At 39.7% G+C, this 27,222-nt stretch overlaps 2 protein-coding genes across 2 annotated transcripts; one reads left to right on the top strand and one right to left on the bottom strand.

Annotated features, from left to right (window-relative positions):
• The first annotated feature begins 4,689 nt into the window (after positions 1-4,689).
• Positions 4,690-9,119, top strand: LOC110685455 (U-box domain-containing protein 14). Its single transcript, XM_021861984.1, has 4 exons — positions 4,690-4,989; positions 6,909-7,025; positions 7,160-7,573; positions 7,797-9,119. The coding sequence occupies exons 1-4, from the start codon at positions 4,690-4,692 to the stop codon at positions 8,865-8,867; spliced, it is 1,902 nt and encodes a 633-aa protein (XP_021717676.1). The 3' UTR covers positions 8,868-9,119.
• A 1,509-nt stretch (positions 9,120-10,628) lies between these two features.
• LOC110685449 (ras-related protein RABF1-like) lies at positions 10,629-19,207 on the bottom strand. The gene is made up of 8 exons (XM_021861976.1): positions 18,764-19,207; positions 18,561-18,637; positions 18,333-18,416; positions 18,144-18,238; positions 17,957-18,062; positions 11,680-11,769; positions 11,490-11,576; positions 10,629-10,997 (listed from the first exon to the last, which is right to left on the bottom strand). Exons 1-8 carry the CDS (start codon positions 18,786-18,788, stop codon positions 10,956-10,958), a joined length of 606 nt encoding a protein of 201 aa, XP_021717668.1. The 5' UTR covers positions 18,789-19,207; the 3' UTR covers positions 10,629-10,955.
• Between the last annotated feature and the right edge of the window lie 8,015 nt (positions 19,208-27,222).

Below are 27,222 nucleotides of genomic sequence, written 5' to 3'. Positions count from 1 at the left end.
CAAATTCTCTTTAAACCTACAAAAGGGGCATGATCAAGCAATAGCAATAAATCATTAATAATCAAGCAACATATAATTATCATAGTAGTAAGATCCTAGGTATGATACTAAATAGATTAATAACAATCCTAGCATATTAATAAATAATTAAAAATACGATCCTAAACATGATGCTAGTAATCAAAGCAATAAAAAATAATTAGATTAATTGACAAAGAATTAAATACTCACTCCGAATGTGCAACTTTGAATACTACATCATGAATAAATTGTTAGTAACTTCAATAAAAATAATAATTCACAAGAATTAAATTAAAGAGTTAGAGAAATTAATATCACCCTTGGGATTATACCTTCATGCCTTGGTCAAAAACGTAGAACCTTCGGATCTTGTTTTAGACTTTGAATTACTTGAATAAGATTAAAAATAAAGCTAAGCACAATAGAAATTGTACGTCAAAACTTTAAGTCTAAGCCTTTTGGGATTATTTGGGATTGATAAAATATTTGTAAGGTTGTAAAATTCTCCTCTTCTCCTCCAAAAATCAGAAATAATGACGGTATTTATTGGCTTAAAATCGGGTGAAGATAGATTTTTGAAAGAAGATAGATTTTCGAAAACGTGTAGTGAGGGACAGCAGTTTTGCGGTTTTTTTTTTTATCATAACTTTTGATCCAGAAATCGGAATAAGATAAATAATATATCGTTGGAAAGCTCTGAAAGTCTAATTTCCAACCCCACTAGAATCAGATGGATATATTTTGTAGAATTTGAGATATGTTTGAAATAGTGTCAGTTTTGGATAGAGTTTGATATTATAATCATATCTTTTTCGTTTCTAATCGGAATTGGGCTTAGATCTATCATTGGAAAGATTATTTCAAGGGCTATCTAACCATCCAAGATTTGAATAAAAATTATGAGGCATGAAATTCAGTTTTGACTGGTTTTGCGACTGGAGTTGTGAAAAGGGAAAATGGGCTAAGTTTGGGCTAACGAAATGGATAAAATGACTTTTAAAATAATTTTGGGCTAGAAAAAAAGGACTATTCAAGTATTCTTAGATCTATTACGCGAATCGGGCCAAATTAGGCAATGAGAGGTTGTTTAGTCATCGGGCTTTGGTAGGGGAGACATTTTCAGGTGTCTACACCGCCTGTTGCTGGGATAGACTTAGGGTCCTTCTCTTCATCCAAGTCGATCATCTCAGTTTCTCGACCGACTGGGCTTGAGGTCTGAGAGGTAGAACTCTCTTGCTACCTTCTGGTCTCCTTTTAGAGACCCGATGCTGCCATCATCTCTTTCAAACTTCATCAGCATGAGGGAGGAGATTATGACGGCCCTGAATTCATTTAGAGTCGGACGGCCTATAATCAGATTTATAAGCAGTCATCTGCTCCACTACCAAGAACCGAACGACCATATTCTTCCCCTTTACCTTTTCTCCCAGCCGGATGGTAAGTCAATTCGTTCGACTGGGTGGATGACTCCACCCACACAACCAACCAAGGGGTGCGAGACCTCATGCATGCTGCTGGGGTTGAACTTCATCTTTAACAAAAATTGCCAACTGATTATATCAGACGAGTTTCCGGTGTCAATTAAGATTCGGCCAACCTTTTGGTTGGCAAATTTGCATTCAACAACCATGGGGTCATCATACAGCCGGTCTAGGTCCTTTTTAGTGATGACAACCTCAGGGAATGTCTCAGCAGACGTTTGACCATCATCAACAGAGTTGATCATTTTTCTGACATGGTCCTTGATGCCTCTAATAGTTGGGCCGCCTGAAGCATAGCCGCCTGCTATTACGCAGATCATGTACGGATTTGTGTCCGAACTACTGTCAGCTTTCGCTGCATTTTTGGACAGCTGCTTAGGGTCCGTATTCAGGGTCACTTTGGACTTCAAAATGTAGGATTATTTGTCCAACAATCGCTTTAGGCTGTAACAGTCATTGGTGTCATGGCCTATGTCCTTATGGAAATGACAGTATTTGTTCTTGTCTCGGTTTTTAGCCGGACCTTTCATTGCCAGAGGCTTCTCGTAGGTCACCCGGCTCTTTATTTCCATGAGGATGGAGTAGCAGTCTTTGTTAAACTCGTACTTTCTGATGTACGGCTTAACTTTTGTTTTCTTCTTTTTGGACGGCTGACTAGAATCATCAACTGCCCAAACTTCTTTTCTCTTTTTTCTTTCTTCATTTTTCTGAGCTGACTGCTCTTGTCGAATGCCTTGTTGTTTTTTGGATCTCTTTTGATTCGTCTGCTTGCTGGAGGAGCAGAGTTCTAACGCCTGTATGTAGGCCTCTGCCTCCCTCAGTGCTTCAAGAAGAGTGAAAACTCTCTTCCGAACGAGATCAAATTTGAACTGTGATCCGTCCTTCAGACCCTTGAAGAAGTTCGTATAAGCAATTTTGTCAGGCAGCCCTAGAATCTGGATTCTCTCCAGATTGAACCGCCGGACATATGAGCAGAGCCCCTCACGATCTCCCTAAACAACCCCTCACGATCTCCCTAAACAACCGACCCCAAGTCAATACTTGTCTTTTTGGCCAGTATGTTCATTGAGAAGTTTGAGGCGAACAAGAATGCAAGCGTCTTGAAATTGTTGATTCACCCAAGTAGCAGGTTTTCGAACCACTGCTGGGTAATCCCCTTCAGCGTGGCTTGGAAGCATCGACACCATGTAACATCATCCATCCCTTGTAAATACATGAAGTTGGTATATGCCATTAGGTGGTCCTCAGGGTTGGTGGTGCCGTCAAAGACACCAACTAGAACATTCTTAACCTTAGCCGGCTGTGCCGCCTTGGTTATTTCCTTGGAGAACGCAGAAGGCTGTTCCCCTGAGCAGATGGAGCTCCCAATCAAAAGGTTGGACTTGATATGCGGCCTGACCTCCGTAGAGAGCAAGCTGTTGGAATGATTGTGTAAACGAGTCGTATGATTGATGGGGCACATATGGCGCCGAGATTATCACATGAGGACCCGTTTGACCGGATGGGTCGGCTGACAGGTGCTCATGCTCTGAATGGGAATACCTCAGCGAGGTATTCCTTAAGCTTTTTGGCATAGTCGGCGTTGATGCCTTGTCAGACAATTGTTGGCTTCTCCTGTGCTCGATGAACTGCCGAGCATCAGTATAGGTCTTTTTACTGTCATCCGATTCATGGTGCTGGATGGGCTTTCTTTTTTATGTCTCCGGGAGACATATCTTCGTCCATTCAATGAAGGGTTTGACCCCCTCCTTCTGCTTGGGATAAGGAGTGGGTTCCCTATCCTTGACTATCTTAGCCCTCTCTAAATGAGAAGGCTTCTTGGCCGACTGACCCTTGCTCGGACCAGCCACCTAAATTTTGATGAAGCTCTTCATCTCTCCCTTGAAGTCGGTCATGAACTTTAGGAATTCAGAGCGAGTGATGTGAGCAGTCGGCCCTTCAGCTTGAGGCTTGCCAGCTGACTTGCTCGCACCGACCTGATTATCATTTCGCTTCTTTATGTCTTTGGAGCAAAGGCGTTAGTGATGATGGAACCATCTTCGACCGTATGAACTTCAACCTCTGGTTCCGACTCAGTATCGTGGTCCGAATAGACCTCTACCCCATCCGGACGTTTGTTTTTTGGAGGCGGTACAGATTGTTGAGATGCCATCCTAGAGGTACTCTCCCCACAGACGACGACGCCAAATATTCCAAGGTCTTCTGATGTGTCCTGCGGGAGAGTTACAACTCTAAGACTGGATCTTCGGGCGCCTATACCTGCAACAAATGGAAGCTCCGGTTGTTCAGAGTTCTGCCTCCGACGATCAAGTTAGTACGTGTCGAAGTTGAGTAAAATACGAAAAGTAAAGTAGATCTTCTCGGATCGCGAGAGCAGGTGATTTCTCTGTTGTAAGAGAATAATGTAATAATTGAAAGATGTAAAAAGTGTGAGTAATTGCTCCACCCAAGATAATAAATGTCCTTATTTATAGGGTATGGGAATGCGTGCCCTTACATTAGGTCATTCAACCTAGCTAATTGGGCTGCGCCGTTTTTACGGCACCTCGGGTTTTGAGCCCATGAAGGCCGCCATTTCCCTAATGATGGATGTGACACGTGTCTTATCCTAGTTGGCCCATGTTGGGCGCAACCTAGGGTGACACGTGTCACGACTTGATTGGTCCACGTGCCTAGGGTATTTTTACCCTAAACACTACATATCTCTTTTACCTTAGTTTAGTGATATGAATTGTATCTCGTTTATTTTCTGTGCATTATGGGAGTGTGATTTCCCCCTATCCTCCCATACTTTCAAAGAAACATACGTCCACCAATTGGTTGTTGGTGCAGTGGTGATTGAGATTGCACTTGGTAAAGAGGATCGCGTGTTTAATCCCCCGCAACAACAATTGGGAGGGGATTGAAACCTAACTATTCAAAACTGATCCCCGAATACAAATTAGCCCAAAAAATGAGCCGGATAAAACAACAACAACCACCAAAAGAAAAAAAAAAAAAAAAAAAAATTAGTCCTATGTTGGGTTGGAAAAAAAAAATAAAAAACGGGTTCATTTGACTTTTTCTATACTTCTCTTACCGTGAAAATTTCAACGGAACAAAACTTCCAAGTTTTAATCAACCATTCTTCCTCTTCTTCAAAACCCATACCAACTTCCAGCTCCATTTTCTAAGTATCTCCCAAAAAATGGGTCCAAATCACAATTCACCAAATAATGTTAATACAATAATAACCCAACTCATCCAAATTATCAAAGAAATTTCTTCATTTTCTGAATGCAAAAACACTTCCAAGAGATTATACTCGAATTTGGTGCGTAGAGTTAAGCTATTGAGCCCACTTTTCGAGGAATTAGTTGATAGAGAAGATGATGAAATTGAGTTGCTTCCTGTTGATCAAGCCAAAGCCTTTGAATCACTTTTAATCGTGCTGAAGTCTGCCAAAGATTTGCTCAAATGGGTTCAGGAATCCAGTAAACTTTATCAGGTATCTTTAAATTTCTGTGTAATTTTGTTAATTTTTTTTTATTTAATGATGTGGGTTTATGGTTTTTAATTGAGAGTTTCGATTTGGTTTGGATTTCAACGCAATTCAATTAGAAATATTACATTTTTTAGGTGGTTTAAGAAGTACAGATTTGCTTGATTATTGATGATACCTTCATTTTATTTATTATGTTTGCTCATTTTGATCCATTTTAGTGAAGGCTTTTTGTATTCTATGGAAAATTTGTTGTGCTTAATTTTGTATGTGAATAAAGGAGATATGAACTTGGATTATGAAAATAACACAAAGCAAATTTGGATTTAAGAACAAAGCACAATTATATTGTACTAAGCTAGGATGAGCTGAATATGTTGGGAATGAGCTCATCGAAAGGAATCAACCGCTTATAGGGATTGAAATCCGGAGAGTAGATCAGTAGTAGCTAAGTCAGGAAAGGAGAATGTGGGTACAATATTTGGGGTATATAACTGGAGAATTTTACAGAGTGCTTGGTTGGATTAGGTGTTCAGGTGAAGTAGAATCTATTATGCACACTGTTCATACATTGTATTTCTGCTTGATTGGTCAAGCTGCCTTTCAATCGATCCAGGCTAAACTGCTGGAATGATAGTGTTATTTTACTCCTTGTTTGTAAAAAACTTGCAGTTCGAATAAGTAACCTAGAATTAGATATGAAAGTATGAAACACCCATTTTCTTAAGTTGGAGATCCAAGAATGTAATGAAATTCTGAAACAAGCTATGACCTTGCTTCTTCAAATCCGAATAAATCATACTCAAGCCTCCTTCCTTACCTTTCCTGTTCCGGATACAATCCCCATGCTTGTTCAGCTTCTGCCTTCTTGTACTCTATGCTCCCCCCCCCCCCCACCCCTTCCTCCTTGGAAGGTAGGAGGAACTGAGATTAATACTAAATAGTAATCTCAGCTGTGTTCAACAGTCACTTGTGAGTTAAAATCTCGCATCAGCTTCTCGATTTTTGTGCAGTTGGCACTGGGATCTTGAACTAAGCGATAATAAGGGGTATGCTTGATATACAAGATTGATCGAGAGTAATCCTCCTGCCAAGGGAAAACCAGAAAAGTATACCTTCTTCCAACTATATAACTTTGTCAACTACTCTTACATGCAGAATAATTTTGCATTGGTTCTAAGGCAGTTATAGTCCTTTATGAAACAGCTAAAACGAAAATGGGGAGGGGGAATGGGGGAAGAGAGAAGATTGACACAACATTTATATACTTGAATAGATTTCTATCAGTATATAAAATTTGTCAGAAAAATAGAGCCAGGATCCCAACATTTCTGTACAATCTTTTATATCCATCCATGTAGATACATTATTGCCTAATTCGTTGATCTTTTCCTTGTAGATTGATAGCACTTAGCACTCTCCTAAGTCAATTTTCTTTGTTCTATACCCTTATGGCGATATCATTGTTGTGCCATATCTTGTTTACTGGGGCCCAATCGTAGTTGGGTTAGTGTGTAAGATGAGTAGCTTTGTTGATATGGTTTTGGAGAGTTTATTGATCCCGGTCAATGTCAATGTTCCTATATGCCTCCTCAGATTAATAAGGATAATTTGTAGAAAATTTTAGTGAAGTTTTAATAAAAATAAATGTGTCTAGCATTTTTGAAGCAGACTAAAATGGATGATAGGATAGTTGTTGCAGAACTCAAAAGTTTCCAAAGTGAAGTAAAACTGGCCCAAATATAATGCAGGGCCGATAAAAAATGTCACTGTTCTAAATAGATGACTAGGAGCATGTCTAGTTGTTTCTAGCTCATGTTGTGCACATGTCAACTATTTCATTTTCAAGCTCGTTGTATGCTGTATCATGCGCTAAGCAAGTTCTTTAGATGGAGCATAACATGTCAACTTGTTACATGTGACAGGCTGTGCAAAGAGACAAAATCTCAACTGAGTTTCTTCATATAACAGGAAAAATTGAAGAAGCTCTGAGTAAGATTTCTTATAACAGACTTGGTTTATCAGAAGAAGTTCAAGAACAGGTAATACTATTAATCTGAAATTCTGATTTCACTTGTGATATGATTAATATTTTAAGCATTCTCAATACAGAGCTTCACACTAATACAAAAATAAGATGCTTACAAGTGGCATTCTTTGGTTTCTTGTTCATTAGATTGGACTTGTTCATGCTCAATTTCTACGAGCAAAAGCTAGAACAGAATCATCCGATCTGCAAATAGAGATGGACATTACAGAAGTGCAGGACGAAGCAGAGCCTGATGCTGCGGTTCTCCAAAGATTATCGCAGAACCTGCACCTTTTGACGATGGATGATCTGAGGAAAGAATCGCATGCCTTTCATGAAATGGTCATCACAAGCAGTAGTGATCTTGGTGATTCATTTGAGATGATGTCGTCCCTATTTAAGAAGCTTAATGACTATCTACTGACTGTGAGCCCAGAAGTTGACATGTGTGATGTTGATAAAAACATGATAAAGCATAGATCTCCTGTTATACCAGATGACTTCCGCTGCCCTATCTCACTTGAGCTAATGAAAGATCCTGTTATCGTATCTACAGGCCAGGTTACCAACATTCTCTTCTGAGTTTGTGTTCTTTTTTGTTCTTTTTAATTGATTAAAAAAACTTGTCAATGGGTCCATGTGTAGCTTATAATTGTTTTTGACAATCTTCTCTCTATGCTAGAAGGCCTCTATGTTTCCTGAGAACGAGCAGCATCTTGAGACAACAATCCTGGGTCAAAAAGCTCTGATCTCTATTAATGCTCTTTTTGAATCTTTTGTGCAGACGTATGAGAGATCGTGTATTCAGAAATGGCTCGATGCTGGTCACAAGACATGTCCTAAGACACAACAGACTCTGTTGCATACAGCATTGACACCAAATTATGTTTTGAAGAGCTTGATTACCTTGTGGTGCGAGAATAATGGTGTGGAGTTGCCAAGGACACAAGGAACTTGTAGAAACAGGAGAACTAGCAACTCTGCTTCCAACTGTGACAAAGCAGCTATTGCTGCCTTGCTAAAGAAGTTGGCCCATGGAAACATAGAAGAGAAACGGGCTGCTGCTGGGGAGCTCCGGCTGCTAGGAAAAAGAAATGCAGACAACAGGGTATGTATAGCAGAGGCAGGAGCCATACCACTGCTAGTAGAACTGCTATCTTCTTCTGATTCTCGAACTCAGGAACATGCTGTGACAGCACTTCTTAATCTTTCTATTAATGACATGAACAAGGGCATTATTGTAAATGCTGGGGCAATACGAGATATAGTAGAAGTCCTGAAGAACAGTAGCATGGAAGCGAGAGAAAATGCTGCTGCTACACTATTCAGCTTATCAGTTGTGGATGAGAACAAAGTAGCAATAGGAGCAGCAGGGGCAATCCCAGCTCTAATCGATTTACTCATTCAGGGTACCCCTAGGGGAAAGAAAGATGCTGCAACTGCAATTTTCAACCTTTCAATTTACCAAGGCAACAAGGTGCGGGCTGTGAGGGCAGGGATTGTTGACCCTCTAATAAAATTTCTGAAGGAAGTTGATGGTGGCATGGTTGATGAGGCTCTAGCAATACTAGCAATACTTGCAAACCATCCGGAGGGGAAATCTTCTATTGGGCAGGCTGAGCCAATTCCTCTCTTAGTTGAGTTAATAAGAACTGGATCTCCTCGTAACAGAGAGAATGCTGCTGCAATACTTTGGTCACTTTGCATGGGTGATGTAAACCATTTGCAACTAGCAAAGGAGCTGCAGGCTGAACAAGTATTAAAAGAACTTTCAGAGAATGGCACTGATAGGGCCAAGAGAAAGGCTTCAAGTCTTTTAGAGTTCCTGCAACGAGCCGAAGATGTTGCTGAGTAGAACAGTAAGCACTAAGCAGTGTTGTAGTATCTCAGTCTTAACTCTTTCCTGGACTCTCTCCTTGTCCAGTCATCAATAGCAATGTTTTGTACTCATTTGTAAATAGATATTACTAAACTAAATTTGTGCATTGTACGTGTATTAATATATTGTGTAATCATATAAGTGTATGTAAAGTTGCATCAAAATAGATATATGTAAATCACATTATTAATTGTTATCTGTTATTCACCTTTATTTTTCTTTACTTTGCAAATTTGATCTCTCACCCGCCATCCTTTCATCTCCATTGATTTCCCACTCTCTCTACTACGTATCTGTCACTCAAATTTTTTCTCTCTTGAATGTAACTATGAGAATCTATCACTGGAGTCCTTACAAACGCACAATCATTGCCAAGGAATTGAAAAAAATAGGGGTCGTCTTTTATATTGACAAAACTCTATAGATTAAGTTTAGATATGCAATTACAACTCTTGTGCAACCTACTTATTCATCCAATTTTTTGAATTTAATTTCATTTTAGCCCAAAAAAAAAATGCACTTAAGAAAGAGAACAGACCCTACCCGCCGTGGGTCAACCCAGACTCCATCCAATTACCCGAATTAACACTCCTAATCACCACTACAAACACTACACCGCAACCGAAAAGTGAATGTCTCAAGTAAACAGAACAATCTTTGTGATTTGCACACCCGAATTTATACATTTCAATTACTCAAGAATTCTTCAAATCTCATTATATTAGTGTTTGGAATATGCGGTTTTGGGTTTGTCAAATCACTTCCTGGATAAATGACAGCTAAAAATGAATATTCATATTAGGGTAAACGACTTTAGAGAAAATTGGACGACTCATGTTCAATGTCTCCTAGCCCCCAGTTGGTCAAGTAAAGTCGCCTGAATGGTTGAACGAGCTTGCAACTAAGCATCCAAAATCATCGCAGCGAGCTAAAAGTATGCTAACGCCTGTGGACAAGGCAATTTGCCGATCAGACGCAAAAGTAGCAAAAGAGGAGGAAAAACTGAATTTAAGTACCACCATAACAATAAGGCAAATCGCCTTGGAAGTTAAGAACTAAACATCTTGTGCTTGCATTACTTGTTTCCAACCATATACTTGAGATATGATGAATTATTTGACTTAGAGAGATGGAAATTAAAACTCTATTGTAACGTAAGTAGAAGTTGAAATTCAAATTCAATTGCTTCCGATGAATGTCATATCTATGACTCCTTCCGCCTAAGATTGTCTCAAATTCTTTTTGGGGTCATTTTCTAAACATTACTCCATTTTAATTTAATTAGCACTGGTCTCCTCAATTTCTCTCTATTATTATGCACACGCTTAAGAATAAATTTACCTACTCACTCAATACAATTACGAATACTATAAAGCATGGAGAGGGGTATTTAGCAAATGGATGGAAAGAGTAAAAGTTCAAAAGTTCTTCAAAGAAGGTTCTTCTTCCTCACTTGCGTACCAATTAAGAAAGTGATCCCTGGGAAAAGTATTATCATCTATATTTTTTTGGACATGGTGAATTCCTGTCTAAAGAACTTTAAAGTAAAGCTTGCATCATATTTATATTATAAGACAAGATGACATGTAGTGGACGAGTACAGTCGGTATAAAGTGAACTTATTTTCTTATTTTCTTAATAACCTCACCCTTCAGTATTGCAAAAAGAAGAATCAAACTGCAGCATTAATCCAGCATTATGAAGAGCATTCTGATGAAACCATCATTAATTCAGAGATAAATAAGATTTACAGGACATACTGATTATCATAACACAAGGAACAAGCCGAGAGGGGTTATTCAACAGATATCCAGAGGTCCAGAGTATTATTGACAAATAATTAACATGAATATTTGATGATAAAACAAGTTAATAAGGGTATGCATTACATTAAGTCATCCCACTCTTGCGACTGACTGTACATCAACTTAAAATCCAATTTCCTAATGACAATACAAGCACCTTAAACATACCATATAAATTGAACAAGCTATATTGGAAATTTATACAACGGTGGCGTTCTTGAAATTTTGCCATTTGTTAGAATGTTCCTCTCTGGTCCAACTACGATGATGATTCAGGCCGAGGAAGCCGCTTAGCAATTTCCTACAGCAGAACCGCATATGTCAATTCAAGTCACATAAAACTAGTACAGATGTAGATGTATTTGATCTGCAATTGCTATTAGTTTTCTAGGAAAAAAAAAAGTGAACTTATTTTGCCTAATTTAAGCTTCTTGAACTTGTTAAATCTAGTAGCATTAGAACTTATTTCTCCAAAGTAAACAGCCTAATTAGCTATCAGTTCAGATTTAAGAACTAATATGTTAATGCTTAACGGTCTTTAATCTAAGTTTTAATATGTTAATGGTCTTCAACAATGACTTCAAAATTTTCATCTTTAAACATTAGTATACGTTATATAAAAAGAGGTAAATTTATGAATGCAATTTGTATCTCAATCTAATAATTAAATCACAAGTAAATTTTTTGACAGTTCAACTGATTTTCAGGCAACTTTGACAGAAAAGCAACAATTGAGAGTCGACAAAATACTATGAGAAAAAGGCAGCTTAAGGATTAATGTTACAGTATGTACCTCAAAGAGTTGATTTATGTTATCAGCTGTCTTTGCCGAGGTCTCAATATAGAACATCCCATTCTTCTCGGCATATTCAATTCCCTCCTTCATATACCATTATGGAATACCAATCAAAAAAAGGGGGAAAAAAGGCTAAATGTAAAGATACTTGTATGCAAAATATACAAAACCTATCACAATAACTCACCTCAGCAGGTATTTCTCTACGATCTAGAAGATCAGCTTTGTTCCCAACCAAAGCCATGACTATATCAGGACTCCCGTGTTTTTGCAATTCCTGCAGAATCATTCATGTATATGCAAATATCAATTTTAGACGATGAATTCAACAAGGCCATCAATGTTTTGCATCTAGAATGGCAGAAACTATTGTCAATAACAAATATGTCATACGAAAGGTGACACAAGACCTTGATGTCTAAGAACAGGATAATAATAGAACCAGACTTCGCTCCATGTTCCATACTCTCCCCAACAAACAATGAACATAAATAAATTCAGGAATTCCAGTGTATTCGGATAACACCACTCCATTCAATTCAGGAATTCCACTGCGTTTTGATAACACCAATTAATTCACCTTAAGTTCTTAGATACACACCTACATACATCGTGATCTCCCAAGGTCCTACAAACTATCCATGGATGAATAATCATTTATTAGAGCAACCTTAATAAATGATAGGCATGTGAAGATAAGATAGAGAGCAAAATATTCACCCACACCTGGCTCTTTCAGGCTCAGTAATAGTAATCAACAAAACTGAACAAGGCAGGCAAGCGAGACTCAAGTTAAGCATGCCATAGCAACTAAACCTATGCTCTTATAGTTAAAAATTCAATATGAGAAATTATTCTAAAACCTATGCAAAAGGAGTGCCATAGAACTCAACCCGAAAAAAGTGTAAGTGTATGCAATCAGTTGGAGATATACTTGAATGAGGCCTCAACAGCCTCAACATACTCCTAATTCAAATCTAGAACATCTTAAGTTCAGCTAAAACGACTCCATGAGGGTGTGTGCCGATAGCAAGTCATCAACATCACCATTAAGTACAGAATTTTTCTCTCGAGGTTGATAATTAGCTTGATGAGTTGTAAGGAGCAACTGAGCAACCACGTTCTCCAAACCTGGTTTGTATAGTGAGCTCATGGTTGACACATCTATGCAAGTATGCAGGAATAATTTTATGCACTTAATGGTCTTAATTGCATGATATGGAAACACATATTTGTAAATAATATATCTTATAACTATCCAGATGCCTTGCTTTTAGGTTCATGGCATGACTATTACCAAAATTTCTCCCTCTCATGAATGTTTCATTTATGCAAATCATTTCCTGATTGTTCTATATACTGATCAACAAATTTGTAGACTTAATCCAAGTTTTAGGATATAAAATTCTTTGGCTTTTGAGGCCCAAACCTGGCACATTGTGAAAAGAACATTGGTTGGCAAAAAATTAATACCTCTGGACATATGCAGTTAATGAAAATTGAATTGAATAAAGGAGGATTTTAAATTTTAAAGCAGGAAAATTTGCAAATATCCGGTATAAAATCAATTAAGATAGCCAGAAGATGGAAATGTTGAAAACCAATTGATTTAACCAGAATAAATTTGATATGGGAGAGCATCTAAAATGTCTCATCAAGCAAAGAAAACTAACTTTTGTCTTATAATAAAATATAAACAAGAATGGGGTCAGCTACATGAACTCATATATCTCTCGTACTTGCTAACCATGATTTTTCTCCTTCCACTCCCTAGTATCCAACATTATATGCTCTTGCAAACCCAACTTCATGTCCATTTTAACTCCTTCCTTCCAAGTCATCTTTGATCTTCCCCTATTTCTCTTCTATGATCCCCTTGATCCCAACCCTCCACTTTCCTCTCTGGTGCGTCATCCAATCCGCTTGACATGCCTAAACCAACACTCTACCACATTTTATGCTCATTGTCTACAATGCTAACTTTCCTCTCTTCATTTTCTAATTATATCCTTTAAAGTGTTCCCACACATCAATCTCAACATGCACATCTTTGCTACTTCCATCTTCCTAATATGATCCTTCCTGAATGCTTGACCCATATAACAAAGCTAGTCTCATAGCCGCTTTGATAAAACTTTCCCTTTAACTTCATACATATGCTACAACCACATTCCCCAGTTGCTTCTCCATTTGAGCCTATCGGACTTAATCATGTGGGTATATCTTATTTAATTTTTCCATTCTTTTGCAAATTCAACAAACAGGTATTGAATCACTCACAAACTTTCTTTACCATCCAATGTTACTATAAACCCCACTTGACTCTCGTAGTGCTAAAACTACAATTCATATACAAAACCTTGTTCCGACTTATTCAAAACCCCCTAAATTATAACTATATTAAAAAATAAATATAAAAAAAAAAAAAAAAAATAAAATATAAAAAAAATTTCACAAATTTGCAATAATGGATTGGTTGATAAAGGGTGAAAGAAATACTATTTTGTGCGAGAAAATGAGTTCTAGACATATATTATGTCTTACCAAGTTCAATGTGGCAAGGATTGATCAACTTGTTAGCTAGCTAGGTTTTGGAAAGCTTCATTCAAACAAGCTTCAAGTATGTAGCAAAATGAATCAAGTGGCAACATGGAGTGAGCAAGTAGTTTGACAAGGATGCTGGGAGTTTTGCATTGAATCCAATGTATAAAAAGGGTCAAGGCACACCAAGGCGTTTCAGAGTTCCTTGCGCCTAAGGCGCGCCTTATTGAAGTGAGGCACATATAATAAACAACAACAACAACAAAACCTTAGTCCCAAAATGATTTGGGATTGATTAACATGAATCGTCATCAGGAACCGTACGATATAAAGAAAGGGAAGTAACAAGATAATCAATTGAAAGAGTTTGAAAAAAGGTGAGTATAGTGAAAAAAGAAAGAACATCCAAGAAAAAAAGGGAGTTTTAAAAGGGAACCAAGAATAAAATTCAAGAAAGTTTCAAAGGCGCACTGAAGCGCATATAAACAATACAAAAAATTATGAATAAAATCCTTGTGCGCCTCGGGGGTGCGCGCTGACAAGCGCACTTTAGGGCGCGCTTTAGGGCATATAATTGGAGGATGTTGGTCGTATTTAGGACCGTTTTGGTCGTTTATTGCCTTGTTATGCTTATATCCCTTATATTACGTGCTTCGCGGGTTTCGGATTGTTTTTTATGTGTTTTCAGGTATAATTGACCGAGTTTAGTCGGGTCCCGAGCCGTTGGTGCGTGATCGAGCCAACTTTGGTCATAGTTCAGCAAACTAAGGATGTTGCAAGAATCTGCATAAGTTGCACAAGCAGCACGGCCGTGCCACATCTGGCACGCCCATGCCAGATTGCCCTCAACTTCACTGCCTATGCTGCACGTCCGTGCCATCTTCCATGTGCCTTTTGGCACGGCCGTGCCACTTTTGGCACGCCCGTGCCAATCACTCCAGCACGCCCGTGTCATTCGTCCTCCATGCCCGTGCCAATTCAACTGCAGCACGCCCGTGCCAGATTCAGCACGGCCGTGCCAAACCAGCAGCACGGTTTAGCCAATATCAGCACGCCCGTGCTGAAGTTCAAGAAAATAGCGACGAAGCTACTGCCATGCCTGCACGGCCGTGCTGATTCAAGAAGATTTCTGCGCATTTACTTTCCGAATTAAAACACATATATAGCCCGATTGTAAAGGTTAAGGGGGACAGATTTTTAGAGAGATATTGAGAGTACTTCCGTAGTTAAGGTTCCATAGTTTTCTTAGATTTTATTCTAGCAAATTCATAGTTCATCATATTCGAGATACTCTAGTTTTCCGGATTTTATTCAAGGCAAGATTAATTGGGGATTCTTTGTATTATTCATTGACATCGGATATCAAAGTTCCAATCTTTTGCATTGATTCGCATCGATTTATTGGTATTATTCGCTCCTATTTATTATTCAAAGCTTTATTATCCTTGATTAGAATTCATGTTTAGATTTATTATGCCTTTAGAATTTATTGTTGCTTTGATCATGAATATGTGTGAGTAGTTCCCTAACTAGGGTTTCGGGATGAAACCCGGCCTAGGTAATCTATGTAATTGAGGATTGGTTTTGATAAACGGATTGTGATTAAATTGATTATATGCGATTGGATGTTAATTCATTATAATAGGAGTAGCTAACCTAGAGTCTTTAATTTGATTGCATGTTATTCTTGGTTTGAACAAGAGATTGTGAATTGAGTATTTCATTATTGAATGTGGTTTGATTATGTATCGAGTAATGTTAAGTGCATGAGAAATCCAAGCTTAGTATTGCCTGTTGTCTTCCTATCACATGATATTGATCGGACATATAGTCTTTGCATATCCAGTTTGTCTCTATAATTCCTTATTGCTTAGTTACCAATGGTTAGGCGGATTCCCGTTCTCCCTAGTGTTTTAGTTTATTGATTTATTCATCTCATTAGTAGTTATTTAGAACACCATCTTTCATTTGACTTCGAACTAGCTTAGGTTTTAAGATTGATTTGCAATTACTCCCGTTCTTCGTGGACCGAACCTTTATTTGCCATTGTACTGGTTATAGGGTGTTCGTATAAATATTGTTTGATTAAGAGTTATATTGTGCGACCAATTTAACGCTTGTCACGCGCCTTAAGCTGCACCTCATCGAAATCACCTCGCCCAGACCAAAAAAAAAAAAATAGGCCTTGCGCCTCAGAGCCTAGGTGCAGCGTGCATTAACTTTACATTCCTATCACATTTTCGGAACAATGTTCAGTTGTTCACATAGTTTCGTTTATTTTTATTATCTTAATAGAATAAAGGTAAGCGAGCATGGGTAGTAGATAGGTTAGCTAGTGCATAATTTTTTGTTCTTATTAAAACTGCCAAAATAGTTTTAGCCTCCCTAACTATATATTTAGTGATTACAAATACTAAGATTGTTTGTATTGCAAAAATTTATACAAGTTCTCTTTCTTTGAATCAAGATTGAAAGAGATAAAAGATCACCTCATAATAGACTGCTTTTATTGTTGGGAAACACAAATAAGGTCAAGCGGATCAATAGAATGAGAACATTGAAGCTTAATTGAGCCCTTACAGAATCACATAAGTTATAAAGAATATGTTCTTATTTTCTTTTTCGCAATCTTTATTAAAGTTGAATCAGTGTATAGGCAGCAGCCTAGCAGGTGTGGATACACCTCATGGAGATGGGCTAAAGCAATTAAATGAACCTCAACTCCTCAATGCCACTACCTTTGAGGATAAGTTTATACTTAAGAGCTTAGTCATGCTGAATTTCCTACTATAGCCTCTTATGGTACAGAATGTTGGGCTTCTAAGAAGGAGCACATTAAAAAGATGGAGGTTACAAATATGTGTATGTTAAGGTGGATGTGCAGGAACACTCTAAGAGATAGAATCAGAAATGAGGTTATTCGCAAGAAAGTAGGTGTGGCAGGCATTGCAAACAAACTAAGGGAAAATCGCCTGCGTTGGTTTAGGCATGTAAGACGGAGATCCGAGGGTGCAGCGGTCCGAAGAGTGGAAGAGTGGAGGGATTAAACGAAGAAGAGGGAGACCGAAAATGACTTAATTGGAAGGAGTTAAGAAGGATGTGAAGTATATGGATTTGCATGAGAAAAAGCATTGGATCGTAAGGGATGGAGGAGGAAGATCTTTGTGGATGACTACACGGAATAATAAATTTTGGTTCGTGTAGCCAACCCCACTTATGGGATTAAGGTTTTGATTGATTGATTGATAGGAAACAAATAATTCATCTTCAGAGTCTTGGATCCTTATAGAGTTGCAGGTCTCAATTAACTAATGAGGCCCAGTACTAAAGCAATAGACTAAGCATTTCCATGCGCTTTCTAAAAGTAACATGCATCTTAAGGAAAAGCTAAATACAAGGAAAAGCTCAAAATATGCCAAGATGTGATAGAGCTAAACTACTCCAAAGGCCGTAAAGAAGGTAGGGCATTGATTTCTTGCTAAATTTTCTGTGAAACTTTTGCATCCAAAAGTACAACGTCATCTTGGCTATTATACTAACTCTTATAGCATTCTGATGTCATCTTTCTATCTCAATGAGCAACAGATGCACAATTTTGATTGTCTATCCCAATCCAGTAATTGAAAACACAATATAAAACTATGCTTAAATTGCCCCACATTTGTTCCAAGTTCCAATAGCCCTTCTATTGTGGCTATACAATAACTCAACCTAAGGAAATGTTTCCAAACAAACTACATAACAGCCAATTTGGATACCACTTCATGAATCCGTCATTTCTTAAGAAAACAGAATTATAAAAATAGAATTAAGGCAAAAAATGACTTATTGCCTCTAACAAGTTATATTAAGTGAAACTAAACATGTGCATTGATAAAATAGAAGTAATAAAATAATAATAATAATAAGTCATGAAATCGTACCTTTACCCAATATTGAGCTTTAGTAAATGACTCAGGACTTGTTAGATCATATACAACAACTGCAACTGCAGCTCCTCGATAATAAAGTGGAGCAAGCGCAGCATACCTACCAAACAATCAACTTCATATATTTGCATAATAGAACAAGATTATACAACATACTAACATTCTGCAAATTTCGGCATACCTTTCTTGCCCAGCAGTATCCCAGATTTCAAATTTAACAGTAGTTGAGTCCTGCAATGCTATTGTTTGCGAAAGAAAAGACGCTCCAACAGTCACCTTAACATCAAACAAAAAATTCAGTACACAATTCAGCACAGTCTCTCCTCTGATAGAATACAAGATAAATTTAATTAAACCCAATTCTTTCAACCTTGGATGTAGGGTCAAACTGACCACGTACAAAACGAAGAACAATACAGCTTTTTCCAACACCAGAATCCCCAAGAAGCACGAGCTGAAACCACCATAAAAAATCAGAAAAGCCTCAATTACACCGAATTCAGCTAAAATTAACAACACCCAGAACAAAAATTTGCAACTTAATTAAACAAAAATCAAAATTCAATGGCACCAAATTCACATCTGCAAGAAAAACTACCTTAACTTTCAAATTTTTGGCATCGGAAGGACCCTCAGTGCCAGGATTAAGACCATTTGGACCTCTAGTAGTTCTATCTGCCATGACATTAACCAAATTAAGGGTTTGATATGAATAAATTATATCAAGAAATATGAACCCTAGAATTAAATACCCAAATAATCAGAGTGTAAAGAATAGAAGAGTATAAGAAGATGATATACCAGGTGCAGAGGATGCGCAACCCATTTGGGCGACGGTGGTCTCTTCAGAAGTGGGAAACTGGGGATTGAGATGGCGGAATCTGAATGCAATGGGAAAAATTCTACGCCCAACTCGAGTTTTTCTTAATTTGGTTGACAACAAACTAAGGAGATTTTTTTTTTTTTTGGTTTTTTTTTTTTTATATAATAAAAAGAAATTTAAGATACACGGATTAGACGAGGAACTTCTTTTTGCAAGATCATTTCAAATTCTGTAGAATTAAATTGAGTTTATAGTGCCCACAAAGGGAGGGGAAAGATATAATAGTAGTGGAGGATCGGTCGTTAGGAGGAATAGACTTATTACTCGAAATGGACAAATATAAATACTATTAATATTGGCTTATAGTATTTTTAAAAAGAAACATCATTACGACATTTCTAGATACACCAAAAAAAAGGGTGGCAAACTTGGGGAGAGAGCGAGGAGAAAAAATCTTAAGAGACCGGACAAAATATAGGATTAAAGTAGAGGAGGGGAATGAATCTATCCAAGTATGAGCAGAGGTAGAAAACCAAAGATTTAAAGAGAAGTGTTGTGGGACTCGGAATGCGTATTACAAAACGAAACAACAAGAATGGACATTAAATCATCCCTTGAAAAAACGAATAAGATTTTCATTACTTGTATATTTTTTAAAGTAATGATTAGAAATAAGGAAGACTTAGTTGGTTATTAAGATTAAAAATCTATATCTATATCTATACTTTATTACATATTAAAAGCGTTTCTAAAAACGTTTATGTGCCACGTGGCACCCTCGCTATGTCATCTTTCAATTACTAGGTTAGAACCCGTGTGATGCATGGTTTATATAAAATCTATTTTTATAATTTGTAAATAAAAAAAATGGATAAATTATAAATAAAAATTATGCACCTTGTACAAAAATATTTGTACTTTTAAAATTTTAGATTTTCAACAAAATTATGATATAATACATGTTCAACGTCGCCTAATACATTTTTCGATGTAGGAGTCTATTTATTAGTGTGCTATTTACAATTTGTTTCATTTTTTTAGGATAAATTGATAGATTGTAGTTGTAATGTAGAAGCTTCTAATGTTTAAATTTCAAAATTGTTAAATATGGTAGCTTCACACAAAAAAAAAAAGGTGACATCATCCCTACATTTAAGCAGGAAAATTGTTATAAGTTTTGTTTAGTAATAGTTAATAGATAAGCATATTCTGTTTTGAGGTTTTTTGATGTCCTGCGGGAGAGTTACAATTCCAAGACTGACTTCTAGACGCCTGTACCTGCAAAACAACGAAGACTCCGGTGGGTGGGAGTTCCGCCTTCGACGGTCAAGTTCGAACGTGTATGAGGAATAAAGCGCGGAAAGTAAAGGGTCTCTCTTGGACTCCAAGAGAGTATCTGCAATGTGAAATTGCTCAGTTCGAGGTGTCAGGTGTCTGACTTTCTCTGATTGTGAGTTAACGTGAATTAAAATGTTTTTTTGAATCATGTTCCTCAAAGGGAAACAACTCCCTTTTATATGGTGTTGGAAAACGTGCCCAGTACTAGGTTTTAGTAAACCTAGGGCTGACTAGGCTTTGCCTAGGAATTTGGGCCGTAGAAGGCCATTTTCCTGATGGGCTATCTGTCTGCCACGTGCCGTGGCCTGGTTGGTCCATCTTGGACCACTCACGAGGTGACACGTGGCGGACTCTGGTTTGTTCACGTGGATGACACGTGGCAAGACGTGATTGGTCCACGTGGTGGGGGAAAATCCCCTAATAATTTGCCCCTCGCATAAGTGACATGGCATGCCACGTGGCGCCTGTGATAGGTGTCACGCCATGATAAGCTAACGGTTTTTTACCTTTTTTTTTATTGTCTCTTGGAATTCACCCCCCCCATAAATAGGGGATGTCCAAATCATTTGTTTGGACGTTTCCAAAAAATTCTAGAGAGCTTTTGTTTTTTTCGGAGAGAGAGCTTCCGACTGCACCAGACCGCTTGTTTTACAGACTTCCTGCTCTTACAGTCGTTGTAGACTTTCAAGTACTTCCGTCTTCATCAACTAAAGGTAAACGTCTGTTTTTTTTTTTTTTTTTTTTTGTACTTTGTTTTACTTTTGAAAATGGTTTCCCAAAAGCACATGGCACGACCTAGGTTAGTAATCAATCAATCACCGAGGACGGTTGAATCTAGAATTAGGAGTGTCGACTGCCCCTTGCTGGATCACCCTTCGCGAACTGCACCAAGTCCGACTGTCTATGTGTCTGTGCAAGACACCATGGCCAGAACTAAGGGAACAGCAAGGGTGACAAATTCAGACAGCTCTTTCTTTCATGCGCCTGTTAGCGAGTTGTCTGACGTGCCGCCTGGTGCCCCAAGTACCCTTAGTGATTCCATTTTAGACGAATCAGGGGAAGAATATGTTATGCCAGCCTTTGTTGATCTGGCTCGCCAGGCGGACCCTTCATCCGAGAGCTCAGATAGCGATTATGAGCCAAGCACTTTAAACAAATTTTCGGATGAATCTGAAGAGAGGCACTCTCGGCTAGAGAGTGCCCGAGAGTCCCTTTCAGTAAACTTAGGACCAAAATGGGCGGAGCCGTCTGCTTCCAATCGAGAGCAATACACCGCCTACTATCATCATGTTCCCAAAGGCAGGCGGAAAATGATGGTTGAAAAAATTGAGAGCTTCAGAGCTGACCATGTCATGGGACATGGGTATGTAATTTGCACGCCGGATGCCAAGGACACTGTAGTCTGGCCCGAGCAGTCCAGCTAAGGGGATGCCTGTTTTGGCTGTTATGAGGCGACAATTAAGGTTGGCCTGAGATTTCCTCTACATTTGGCTGTAGAGAACATTTTAGACGGATACTAGCTAGGTGTCTTGCATCTAGCCCCTAACTCTTGGTTCAACATCTTGGGCTATGTTTCCAGCTGTGAGATGCATGAGGTAGAGCCAAGCTTTGAGGCATTCGCTCATATGCACTACCTCAGCCGGACCCCAAAGACAAGCGGGACCAGCTGGAATCAGTTGTCTAGCCACAAAGGCTATATGATGACTGTGGGGAAGGAGAACAAGTGGAAAGATTGAAGGAACACTTTCTACATCATTTCCAGCCCTAACACAATTAGAAACAAAAAATTTAACAGGCGGCTCTGAGCTGCCGTCTGTTCCCTGTAAAGCCAAAGAAGAGATCCTTGACAGAGGGCTCTTCAAAGTAGACATACAGGCGAACCCAAGATTGGGGCGAGGGAGTTCATTCCTCAAACCTATGTTCCCAAGTATAAGTGGTTATACGATGGGACATATCTGGCCGCCTGTGGCCTAAGTGAAGAGATGCCGAGAGGTAGCTGACCGCCTGTTTAAATGTCTTGTGAAACTTAATTTATTTTGTATCAAACTAACTCCTTGATTCATGTTTTGCAGACAAAGCTATGGAAAAGCTCTCGGCCTCTAAGAAAGTTGCTGCTCAGTACTGCTCGACCATCCTTAGCAAGCGGCCAGCTGAAGAATCGCCTGTTGTGTAGGCGTCAAAGATGAACTTTCAACTGAACATATTTCATTTAGCTTTTCTGCCGCCTGCCTCTCACTTATTGAGATTATTTTGCAGGGCACTTTAACAAAGCCTTCCTCCTCCTCTCAGTCGGATCCTAAGGTTAGGAAACAGACGGCTAGTGATGTCACGACTCCTGGGAGAGCTAAGAAGCATGTGGCCTCAAGGCCAGGAAGCATTCCACCCCCAAAATCTCCAGCCGTTCCTACTAGCAGTTGGCTGGGGAAGGAGAAAGAGAAGGAGGCGGCTACTGAAGGTATCAAAGACCTGTGTCCTTTCCCTTACCCTTTGAGGTCAATTTTAATCAGCAGTCGCCTAGCCCCTCTAGGAGCAGTCGATCTATTGGCCGAATTTACACCAAGTACTTACAGGGTATTGATTGTGCAGATGTCCCTTAAAGGCCGGACCTGGTTCAGATGGCTAGGTCCTTGCTGAAGGCCATCCCTATCGAGGATAGGGAGTCTGTTAAGGGAGTCGGCACCCTTAACCTTGAAGCCATCCTGGCTCTCCTGGCCAACGTATACTTAGTAAAAAGTTCCTTGTTTGTTTAAATAATTGCTTAGCGCCTATGACTGACGATTGTTTTTTGGCCGTGTGCAGTCTATGTTGTGAGTGTATGGTCTCCGTAAGCCCCTGAGCGAAAAGAACAAAGAGGTAAAGGCTGCGAAGGCCCGGACCGCCTCTGATTATGACAAAGCTATGTTCCAGATTGCACAAAACGAAATTTTGACCACTGACATACTGTATTATCAAGCGTTTGTCGATTTTCAGGTCAAGGACTTAGAGCGGCCTAGAAGAGGAACTCAGAACCGGAGAAGTTCGTATCGGACCTCAAGGCTGAGCTCGCGCCTCTAAAGGAGGCGGACCAAGAAGCAGCCGACCTCCGCAGTCGGGTAGACAAGCTGAAGCAGCGGCTGGCCAACCTGAAGAGCAAGCTTGCCAAGAAATACACTTCAAGGGCCGATGAGGAGAAACAGGTGCTGGTCAAGGACATGATGGAGGACAACAACTTCATCATGGAGATGACCTGGGCGGCTCTCTTCCTAGAGACCAGCTATGACAGCTGGAGGAATCAGTTTGCCACCAGCTATGGGGCAAGACCATGACGAAGAAAAGGAGGGTGGCGAGTCGTTTGATTCCACCTCTAGGGAGTCGGACCAGGAGGAGGCGGAGGCGGATGGCGAGAACAAGGAGGAGGAGCCGGCTGGGGACCAGAAAGATGCGGCTCCTGAATCTGAGAAGCCTCCTCTAGAAGTTTAAGTATTTCTCTGGCCTGCGTGCCACTTACTTATATCATTACCCGACCAAGGGGTCGCGGTTTATTGACAACTTTAAATTTTAACATTTCCTGTCGGTCTTCTAGCCAATTGTTAATATTAATCATCCGGTTGTTTTTGCCGGTTTCTTCAAATTTTGAAGTTTTTGAATTTTTGCTTTTCATGAATTTGGCGAAGTGTATGTAGCTTGCTTCTTGTTTTCATGAATACTTTATATACCGACTGTCCTTGCCCTTGGGCGACTGGCGCCTGGTTTTCAAAGGTGAATTGATTCACTTGGAATTTTTGATACTCTGAGTATTACTATTTCTAGGTCAATCAATCACTATGGTGATTGCCCCAAACCAGGCGGTCAGCCGGCCATCGCCCAGGCGAACACCTAGCATAACTCGGCTCTCGGCTTTACAGTAAACCGCAATATACTAAGTTTGTACTTAGTTTATTTTATTGATTGTAAATAGTTCGTCTGCTTGGTGCTTGTACAAAACAGGCGCCAATCTGGATGTTTTTAATCAAAGTAGTTCTGCGGTGTTGCTAACCTAAATAGGAATAGTGGCCGAATGCCGTTTCTTTATTATAAGGACAGGCGGCTTCATTCGTACCTTTTAGATTCCATTGTAGGTTGGGTGAGTGACCATGAGTTAACCTTTTGAGGTTAATCAGTCTCCGCCACTTGAATTTGAGTAAACAGAAGAATCAGTCGGCCGTGGCCGCATGTTATTTTTCTGTTTACAATTTTTAGGCCATTGATCATTTCTCGTATGGAAACAGGCGGCGCTTGGAATATTCTGCCGTAGTAGTCGCCTGTAGGTTTACAAGCGGTTACTGCTTGCTAACCTTTAGAAGGAATAGTGGCTGAATACCGTCTGTTGGCCAAAAAACAGGCGGTGTGGTTCGAACTGTTTAGGTTCCATTCCAAGGTTGCCAGTGTGACTGAGTTAACCCTTTGGGTTAATCAATCTCTGTCACTTTGATTTGAGTGAGTAGAAGAAACAGGTGAATTTGGCTGCATGGTACCTCTTTATTCGCCAAGTTTTGCTTAGCTATTTACTCAAATTATGCCGACTGTATTGTCCCAAGCAATAACAGGCGGTTTCTGACTTAGATTTTAACTGTCTACCACGTGTTCGTAATAAAGCGGTACATTTATCTTTGTCTCAGGTCAAACGACTGCGAGGTTGTCTTGGAGACACTCGATAGGGCCGTTTGTTTTAGGTTTATAGAGCAATGTGCCACCCAAATGGGAATTTACCCGGATGGATGTCGCCGGACGCTTGCTCTTTTTTGGGACAGACGTATTAGTTTAAATTCATAAGGATCAGCCGGCCATGGGCCTCAGGTTGATCATCCAGCCTGTGGCCTCATTAGGTTGTTCAGAGAAGAACAGTTTGCTAAGTTGTCTAGACTTAACATTTTTACTCATGCGAGAGTAAGTGATTAAAAGAAATAGGGCCGACTGTGTATTACACAGGCGGCTTGCCCCACTGAGGAGACTTGCAAAAAACTAAAAAATAAATTGTAAATTCCATTGATATGCTTACATATACAAATAATTTACAAATCTCAAAAGTAGTACTTTTTCAAGTTGTCTACATTCCAAGTTCTGGCTAGCTGCCTGCCGTCTGGTGTTTCCAGGCGGTAGGTGCCGCCTCTAACTTCTTCATAGATTTGGTAAGGGCCATCCCAATTAGGGTCAGCTTTCCTTGCTCGTTGGCCCTACCAATTGCTTCCATTTTTCGTAGCACAAAGTCCCCTACTTTTAAGGGCTGCTTGTGCACTTTTTTATTGTAAGCTCTCGTCATTCTCAAACGGTAGATCTCATGGTTCAAGGCTGCATTGCCCCTGCGTTCTGGAATTGAATCCAATGCTAGCCGCATGGCCTCCCAGTTAGCCTCTTTGTCATAAAGCATGAATTAAAGGGTCGGCTCATAGTGCTCAATAGGCAAAACAACCTCTGCCCCATAAACCATGAGAAATGGAGTTTCAATAGTCGCCCCTTTTTCAGTCATCCTGATGGCCCATGGAACATGCGGTAGCTCGTCAGCCCATAGGCCGCCAGCTTTTTCAATCTTCTTTTTGATGACATTAGAGATTAACTTGTTAAAGGCTTCAACCTGGCCGGTTGCTTGGGAGCGGCCGACTGATGCAAAACAGTAAGAGATCCCTCGGTCTCGCAACCAACTACTTGAGAGTAGGCGTCTCGAATTGAGGTCCATTGTCAAAGACCATAAACATAGGTACCCCATACCGAGTGATGAAATTTCTCCAAATGAAGGAGATGACATCTTTTGTTTTATTGCCCTTGACTACCTCCGCTTCTTCCCACTTGGTGAAGTAGTCGACTGCTACCAAAATATATCTCCGTTCGCCTGTAGCAGGCGTATAGGGACCCAGAATGTCCATGCCCCATTTGGCGAATGGTATTGGGCTATGGATAGCCGTCAGGTTAGTTGCCGGACGATGGATGAGCTTGCCAAACCTTTAACACCTGTCACATTTTTTCACCATCTCCATGGCGTCTGCTTCTAGGGTAGCCTTGCCACCTGGCTCTCTTTGCTAGGGTCCTACCGCCTATGTGAGAAACACAGAACCCTGAATGCAAATCTTCGAGGACCTCTCGGCCCTTTTCTGGGGTAACACACTTCAAAAGAGGTTGAAGATAGCCTTTCTTGAAAAGTTCCCCTTTATGAATTTCAAAGTTGGATGCACGTTTTTTCATTATGATCATTTCTGGGTAAGTATCCGGAAGGGTGCCGTCTGTTAAGTATGCCCGGATGCCATCCATCCAAGTTAAGCTTCGATCAAGGACTCCAATAGGTTCCTCCTCGATGCTTCTTTTTTCCATCACTTCCCAGAAAACAGACCTTGGTGTGTTACAAGAGGTGGATGATGCCAATTTGGAGAGGGCATCCGCCTGGTTATTCTCGGACGTGGGCACTTGACTTAGGTGGAATTCTTCAAGTGTCCCAGCCTCTTCTTTGATCGCCTGTAGATACTTAATCATAGCTGGATGTGTGGCTTCATAGTCACCATGGTATTGGCTAACAATCAATTGTGAATCAGAACAGGCGTCTACTTTCTTTGCCCCAGCCGCCTTACACATGCGGATTCCGGCTAGTCGGGCTTCATATTTTGCCTCACTGTTCGAGGCCTAAAACTTAAAACGCAGTGCATATTCATATTTGTCCCCTTTAGGAGACTGACATATGACGCCTGCACAACTGTCGTTCATTGTGGAGCTCCCGTCCACATATACCTTCCAGACTTGATCAGGATTGCCTGGTTCAGCCGGCCTAGTCATTTCAACAATGAAGTCGGCAAGTGCCTGCCCTTTTCACCGCTTTCCTCGGCTCAAAAGTAATTTCTAGGCTTTGCATTTCAATTGCCCACTTAATCATTCGGCCGGATGATTCCATGGTTGTCAGTGGCCGCTTGATTGGTTGATCAGTGTAGACCATGACCAGATGTGCCAAGAAGTAAGGTTTCAGCTTCTTAACTGCTATGAAGAGGGCCAAGCCAAATTTTTCAACCGTGGAGTACCGTAACTCAGCATTTTTCGGACATGGCTGATGAAATAAATTAGATCAAGAAATATGAACCCTAGAATTAAATACCCAAATAAA

This window comes from Chenopodium quinoa, unplaced genomic scaffold, assembly GCF_001683475.1.
Source record: "Chenopodium quinoa cultivar QQ74 unplaced genomic scaffold, ASM168347v1, whole genome shotgun sequence".
NCBI lineage: Eukaryota > Viridiplantae > Streptophyta > Magnoliopsida > Caryophyllales > Amaranthaceae > Chenopodium > Chenopodium quinoa.
This window is presented reverse-complemented; position numbering and strand designations above follow the sequence as displayed.